General features: G+C 42.7%; 2 protein-coding genes across 2 annotated transcripts; one reads left to right on the top strand and one right to left on the bottom strand.

The window, feature by feature from the left end:
* Window positions 1–1,567: 1,567 nt before the first annotated feature.
* Window positions 1,568–5,059, bottom strand: LOC124857335 (nuclear factor 7, brain-like). The gene is made up of 2 exons (XM_047348553.1): window positions 4,919–5,059; window positions 1,568–4,826 (listed from the first exon to the last, which is right to left on the bottom strand). The coding sequence occupies exon 2, from the start codon at window positions 4,807–4,809 to the stop codon at window positions 3,424–3,426; it is 1,386 nt and encodes a 461-aa protein (XP_047204509.1). The 5' UTR covers window positions 4,810–4,826; window positions 4,919–5,059; the 3' UTR covers window positions 1,568–3,423.
* LOC124857336 (semaphorin-3D-like) lies at window positions 1,672–7,077 on the top strand. Its single transcript, XM_047348554.1, has 3 exons — window positions 1,672–3,206; window positions 5,647–5,786; window positions 6,428–7,077. Exon 3 carries the CDS (start codon window positions 6,461–6,463, stop codon window positions 6,923–6,925), a length of 465 nt encoding a protein of 154 aa, XP_047204510.1. The 5' UTR covers window positions 1,672–3,206; window positions 5,647–5,786; window positions 6,428–6,460; the 3' UTR covers window positions 6,926–7,077.
* Window positions 7,078–7,628: the final 551 nt, after the last annotated feature.

Raw genomic sequence — 7,628 nt, 5'->3', positions numbered from 1 at the left:
AAATCTACAGTGTGATATCTTCTAGTGTGAAGTTATGTGAGCAAAAGTCTTGGTCTCTGCTTTTCTCCCACGTATTTTGATCACAAAGCTTCTCTCAATCTGTAAAATCTGGATTACGATTCCAGGCATTGGTCTTTATGCGGTTTCTCTTCAATCTGAACTGTTTCACACTTGCCTTGCAAGCCTTTGTACTACTTAATAAATATGCCTACTTATTTTTCAGTAATTACTGCCTGAGCTGAACAGAGCAGCAGCAGAGATGATAAAAGGATTTGTCAGGTTGGTAAATATGGAAAATGTTTCTAATGGCAACGTAATTATTATTCTACTGCTTGACAACTACTGAATACAGTGAGTAGCAGCAGGATTACAACCTACCTGTGAGAGTTTGACATCACCTTATCATAGCGAATGAATAGTTTCAAATAGGAAAATATGTCCTTATTTGTTTGTCACAGAGGCACTTCAGCCAGATGTCCTATACAGGTCCTTCTCAAAATATTAGCATATTGTGATAAAGTTCATTATGGAAAATAATTAACTTTATCACAATATGCTAATATTTTGAGAAGGACCTGTATTAGTAATATTAGTAGTATTAGTTGATCTGTGTGGAGAACATCGCCATACCATGAATTTTGTTACACATTTATAAAAATGTTAACTTTCAATTTATGTAAAAACCTGAAATTATGCTGACCGAGAATAAATTCAGGATGGAATATTGCACTGGGTTATACAGTTAAAAAGGAGATTCAATAAATTGAGGTTGAAGTGCGACTTCAAGGAAATTCTTTTAGTCAGAACCACTGAATTATGATTTATTTGTTTCTGTCATTTAGGGGCCAGAACCATGTCTTAAAGAAAGCTCCAAGAAGGTCCAAGAAAGGTCAACATCCAGAGCTTTTTCTTCAAAAAACCAAGTACCCAGTCAGAGCCCCAGAGTCAGGTCAGACCAGGTGGGTCAGAGGATGACTAGTGTTGAGGTAAAATAATGCTATCACTGACATCTTTGCGACCTCAACCTCTCCCAGTCCGGATGTCGTGAGAAAGAACAGATGAAGAGCAGGAAATTAAGATTAACGCAAGTTTAATTTGGAAGATAATAAGTCCAATGATTTCTAATGCAAAATGAATACATACAGAATAACACAAAGAAAGAAAATTTACATAAGAAGAGATAATTTACATAAGAGAGAAGTTATATAAGGAGAGAGAAGTTATATAAGGAGAGATAAGTTATATAAGGAGAGAGAAGTTATATAAGGAGAGATAAGTTATATAAGGGCCCTGAAGCATGAAACCCATCAAGTCCAGAGGTTCTTGGAACAGAAGGAAAAAGAAGGAGTTGTAAAACCATCTACTACTCTTGAGTGTAGTTTTTCTGGAGCCTTTCAAAGATGTATTTCTTGAACTATTCAGGCTTTTGAAAATTGCAGCTGTCATTCCAGTTAGCAGTGCCTCATGTAAGCAACATTTCTCCACTCTAAAACTGATAAAGTCTCATCTCAGAACAATAATGGACAATGACCGTTTCAGCAACCTTTAAACATTAAAGCAAGACAGCTCCATATGGATAACTTTATTAAACAGTTTGCCAGTCGACATCCAAACCGTCAAATTATTCAGTTTTACAACAGGAATGTTGCTCCATGAGTAACAAGACTAACAATGTGATTATTTGGCAGCTTCAAACAGCAACAGACATGTACATTAAAAGCTCAGGTCTCTTCAACAGGTCATTTACTGGAGAGAGTAAGCTGGGAAACAATTTTAGTTCTATCTGGTTATTATTGTGCTAAAACACTGTAAAATGTGATGATATGGATGATGTCAGCTCTGTCATTTATGTTCAGTATTTCTGAGTTTGCTTTTATTTCTTTGTAGATTTTTCATAAATATTTACAACACAAACAATAAAAAATGACCGTCACTCCAACCAATACATTGCTTCATGCTTTTTCATGATTACAGAGGTACAGCTGTCATAATGCCAACTTGATCATTTGTTTCACAACAGCCAACTTTTAGGTAAAAGGCTATAGTCTTCAACTCTTTTGATGGCTTGTACAGACATATGATCACAGATGGTTTATTTATAGCTCCAGTGCATTATTTAGAAGCTCACGAGTCTTAGGATGTTGCTTTATCTGTTAGTTAAAACATTTATTTTTACAATATTTGAATTATTTGAGCCTATATTAGTTGGATTTTCTGCATATAAAAACTTCCATGTTGTCATGCATATTATTAATGTGGCCACCTTTGAACACCCCTTGGCCCCCCCCCACCAGTGAACAATTCCTAGAACCGCCACTGCTAACCAGCCTGAACAATAGCAAAACAATGACATGCAAACCAATGGGAAACAAGGGGCAATAAAACAGGATGAGACACAGGAATAATCAGATCAGCTCCAAGACTCAGATTGTGAAATTATTTCAAATAACTCCAATAATCCAACTTTAACTCGTGGCTGATTTACTATCAGCCAGGGGAAAGCAGAGATTAACATTAAAAACACTGAAAACACCAACATTCAATAAAGTTTGCATAGAAGTATTCAGCTTAATGGTCGGTCGCATACAGTTCACAGCACATTGATTTAAAACAGTGACGATCTTGGATCGTTCTTCTTCTAACCTACTTTATCCTGCCCAGACTATTAGAAAAATAACAAAAGAGACGAGTTTACTTGATTGACTCTTCTCCCGTTCAGGAACGAGGTTACGAGAATTCACGCCTCCATGAAGGACTCAGAAAGTTGTCGTCTTTTCCTCCTTCAGGAAAAATTAAGATGAACTGCGATTCAGAAAAACAAGGAGGCAGGGTCCTCGGAAAATCCTTAGTTGGATGAGAAAGGAAAAAGTTAACTTGTTCTGCAATTTCCATTCAGGCCCCTTTACTCTGATTCCCCTAAATTAAATCCAGTGAAACCAGTTGTCTCCAGAAGTCTCAAATATCAAGTCCACCTGTGATTTAATCTGAGGATGAATGTTGAGAAGTTTGGTGACAAAATAATGTCATTAATTCAGTTTTCAATATATTTTCTTTGTAATGAAGATCAGTTTGTTATTCAGACACTATTGATGATGCATTTCAGAACCTCATCTCAGGTTCTGATCTGTGTTTGTGGGTCAGGCGAGCTCGCAGACAGGATGTGAAGCATGGAGACCCCTGGAGTCAGTGTCCAGTCACAGAGGAAGGTAAAGATCTCCAGGTGAACTCCACATCATCCACTTCATGTCACCTTTAGTTTGTAGCATCTGGACAGATTATTAAGCAGATCTGAAGCTGACCTGAAAGCAACCAGATGATCAGTCAGACCAGATCAGATCATCTCCAGTTTCCTGTTTAAAACACTGAGCTTCAATCTGATCAATAAGGTTTTATTTGGACTTTATGTTCTTCATGCTGAGAACATCAGAGCTGCTGTTTGCTCACTGAGATCTTCATCGGTAAGATTGTTGCTTGATTCCTTGTGGAGATGTATGGAAACATCTTGTCAGTGAAGGTGTGTGTGAAGGTGTGTATGTGTGTGTTAGTGTCCAGATCAGATAAGGACAGCTTTCCTCTGTCCCAGTCCAGATTCACTCTGATCCTCTGGAGCTTCTTCTGTACTGAGAGATCTGTGGGAGGAGCTGGTGGAGACCATGCTGAGTATTTACCTTCATAGAAACATATAGACAACCATCCAGACTCTATGATTCTCTTCCTCTGGACAGACTCTGCTATCACACCAAGCACCCAGCCTCCACTGTCTCCAACATCTACATCCCAGCTGTGGTTCCCTGAGTTAAAGCCCTCAGAACTCAGGACAGACCAACAGTAATCAAACCTCTCTGGATTATCAGGAAGCTTCTGTTCCTCTCCTACAGTCACACTGGTCAGATCTTCAGACAAGAAGAGTCTTGAACCAGCAGTGTTTGGATCCAGGATGAGAGGAGTGTAGGACACCATGTTCTTCATGTTGCTCCAGATGTTGAAGGCCAGGTTGCCCAGATGTTTGGCCTGGTCTATCAGAGCTTCTGAGGGCAGCTGTGGACCATCCAGCAGGGGGCAGCGCTGGACTCTTTCCACTGCAGCCTTGTAGTTGTGCAGGAAGGAGACGTCTTCAGCTCTCAGCTCCTCCTCTGTGGCTCTGACTGTGGCTGAAAGAGCTGTTATCTCTCTGCTCAGAGCCTCCATCTTCTCCTTCATCATCCCACTCTTCTGCTCCTCTTCCTCCCTCAGTGCAGCCAGCCTGGCCTCCTCTTCCTCTGCTAGAAACTGATGAAGCTTCTTAAACTGCTCCTTAATCAGCCTCTCTGTGTGTCGGGCCTGGACCTTCACGTGTTCTGCTGTCTGATTAAACTCCTCTTGAACTTTCTTCCTGAGCTTCAGGATCTTCTTCAAAGGTTCCAGAGTTTCCTGAAGGTTCTTCTTGTGTTGCTGAGCAGCTTCATTGATGGGTCTGAATATGTGCTTGGTGTGTTTTTCTGAATCTCTGCAGACGAGACACACTGGCTGCTGATGGTCCAGACAGAAGAGTTTGAGCTTCTCAGAGTGCAGACTGCAGAGATCCTCTGAAGATCTCTGGTCTCTCTGCTGTAAGAAGGTCTCACACAGGTTCTTAAGAGCCAGGTTGAGAGGTGGAAGACCTTTTGAAGATCTCCTCTTACAAACTGGACACTCTTGTACTGGTTTCTCTCTCCACCAGTTCTTCAGACACTCCTTACAGAAGCTGTGGCTACAGGACAGAAGAACTGGATCTTTGAAGATGTCCTGACAGACCGGACAGCAGAGATCCTCCTCTAATCTGGAAGCCATTTAGTCTCTGAATGAAGCTGAAAACACAGAAGGTCCAGTCAGTCATGGCTCCCTCCCTCCTCCACTAACGTCCCTCAAAGTGACTCTGAGTGTTCTTGGTCCAACTCACCTTCAGTGTGTGGAGCAGCTTGAAGCAGCAGTGTTGGAGGTCTCCAGGTTCCTCTCCTGCAGCTGGACTCACTCAGAGGAAGCTGCTGGTTTGGTCTGAAGGTGGATCTGATCCGTCTGTGAGTCTCTGCAGGGACCAACGATCACAAACTGCTTCCTGCTGTAGTTCAGGTGTGTCAGGTGAGGGGCGGAGCCTAAACCTGTTAGACCTGCTGCTTCACCTGTAACTGAGGTGTTTCAGTCCAGAATTCAATCTTTCAGCTGCTGTAAAACTCAGACTAACAGGTTTTATTTCTCTTCCTCAATCAGAACATTTCCTGTAATAAAGGCTGTAAAATAAAGTGTCCTCAGTGCTGCAGTCGTTCAGCTCTGAATGAACTCAGTAACTACGAGGTTCTTCAGGAATAATCAGCTGAGCTCAACAAAGTTCTCCTCTTCCTCCAGAACCACAACAACAAAGTTCTCCTCTTCCTCCAGAACCACAACAACAAAGTTCTCCTCTTCCTCCAGAACCACAACAACAAAGTTCTCCTCTTCCTCCAGAACCACAACAACAAAGTTCTCCTCTTCCTCCAGAACCACAACAACAAAGTTCTCCTCTTCCTCCAGAACCACAACAACTAAATGTGGTTCTGATGTGATGCTAATTGTTTTACGAAATATGACAGAATAAGATTCCAGATGCACACATTTCATGTTGTGTGTCCTGTTTGCTTCTTGTTTTGTCAGATCCAGACTCTGTGGAGGTGAAGGTGGTGTATGGTGTTGAAGGAAACTCCACGTTCCTGGAGTGCGTTCCTCGGTCGCTGCAGGCTGAGCTCAGCTGGACGGTGCAGCTGTCAGAGAGTCAGCAGAAAACTGTCAGACAGGTGTGTAGAGCATAGGAACACCTCAGATCTGACCTTTGACACACGTTTACCTGCTTCCATCAAGGCTTTACTTTCCATCAATGATGTCCTGAAACCTATAAGAAATATCGTGATTTAATGATGTTGATCTAAACAGAGATTAATAAATAGGATCTTTTCTTCAATAGAACGATTGAATGTGAGAACATTGAGTGAGAAGCTGCTTCCAGATTGAAGATAGTTGCTGCCATGGTGTCTCAGTGCAGCTTAGAGCAGATTCATGACTAACCAGAAAAATACTTGAGAAACAAGCCATCAAAGACCAGTCTGGACCAGTCCAAACATGACCTGAGGAGCCCAGGTCCAGTTTGGTTGAGATGTTTTTCACACTTTATATTTTCTAGTTCCTACAAACGTTTCTTTTTCTCCACACATGCACACAGTGGAGGCCTGTTCTGACTCGGTTCTTGAGTGATCCAGACTGAGTGACCTTCAGTCGAGTTAACTGCTGGTTGGGATCAGCCGAGATGATTCAGACACCAAGTGTCCACTGTCCTCCGTGAGACACCTGTCCACCTCACCTGAATCTGTCCTCGTTTAAAGTTAGTAATAAACAGCCTGAAGGTGAACTCTAACATCTCCCTCTGGTCTCGTTTTCTCAGCTCCCTCTCAATGATGAGGTCCGCTTCCTCCGCATGAAGAGAGGGTTGCTGGTTCAACACCTGGAGCTGGCTGACTCAGGCCTCTACACCTGCAGCAGTCAGGAGCACTCCTACAGCCAGGTCCTGGGCCGGTACCGAGTTCATATCATCCCCAACCACAGCCTGCATGTGGCCCGCTACCTGCTGAACCTCAGTCCCAACGACCCGGACCTCCTGAGCCTGGTGAGGACCGGTCCAACTGGAGGAGTCGCTGCTGGGTTTCTTGGTCAGTCTGAGGACACCTCTCTGCTGGGACACAGGAACTCATGGCTGCCTCCTCTGAGGAGCTACAAAGACCTGGAGATGGTGGGAACCAACAGTCTGAGCGTGGACGAGTACTGCGAGCACCTGTGGTACCGGGAGAAACGCAGGCAGCAGAAACTTCGCACTCTGAAGCTGAGACAGGAGAGCCGGAAAGCTCGGGTCAGGAGGAACAACCCCCCTGAGATCCCCCTTTAGTCCTCCGAAGGACTCAGGGACTTTTTAAGGACAACAGAACCTGCATATCCAGGTGGGACAGACGGGTCGCATGGAGACAGGAAGTACTGTAACATCAGCTGCTTCACAGTATTATTCAGCCTTAAAATATTAAAAAGGGAAGTGATGCATCAGATCATAACTATCTTAAAGCTTTTCTTCAGCCATTCTTTCAAACCCTTAAACTAATCTGGGCTCATTTATAGAACCAAATTGTAGATCTTTGTCTCTTGGACCACACCGGTTCTGTTTTCATAAAGGCCAGAAATATCTCCTCACTCATGCCTCACATATTGTTTCCATCACTGCTGCTGATATCTGTGGGAAACAGTCTGAAGAAAACTAGACAGTTTCATAAAAATCCCAATGAAACTTTTATTCTGAAAGTCCAACTAAAACTGCTTCCTGTTTGCTAATTAGGTTCCAATCAGAGATAACATGATTTCTGAACATTTATTGAGGGCAGCCATTTTTAATTACTATGAGGTGAAGAAGCTGCTGAGTGAAATAAGATCCAGAGAACAGAGACAAAATCCTGAGTCACTGGTTGCTATGGTCCATAGTGGGAGGGGCAGCCCGCAGCATCACTGTTTTGACCAAACAAGCAGACAGAAACAAAAGCAAAGATTTAATCCTGAACCAAACAGTCTCTGAACAACACATCTGAGTCACATTGAAATAATTC

This window comes from Girardinichthys multiradiatus, chromosome 20, assembly GCF_021462225.1.
Source record: "Girardinichthys multiradiatus isolate DD_20200921_A chromosome 20, DD_fGirMul_XY1, whole genome shotgun sequence".
In the NCBI taxonomy this organism is placed as follows: domain Eukaryota; kingdom Metazoa; phylum Chordata; class Actinopteri; order Cyprinodontiformes; family Goodeidae; genus Girardinichthys; species Girardinichthys multiradiatus.
Note: the sequence above shows the minus strand (reverse complement) of the source record. Positions and strands in the feature narration are given on the sequence as shown.

Excerpts from the sequence above, each read along its gene's own strand:
- LOC124857335 (XM_047348553.1), bottom strand. The coding sequence starts at position 4,809 with ATGGCTTCCAGATTAGAGGAGGATCTCTGCTGTCCGGTCTGTCAGGAC.
- LOC124857336 (XM_047348554.1), top strand. The coding sequence starts at position 6,461 with ATGAAGAGAGGGTTGCTGGTTCAACACCTGGAGCTGGCTGACTCAGGC.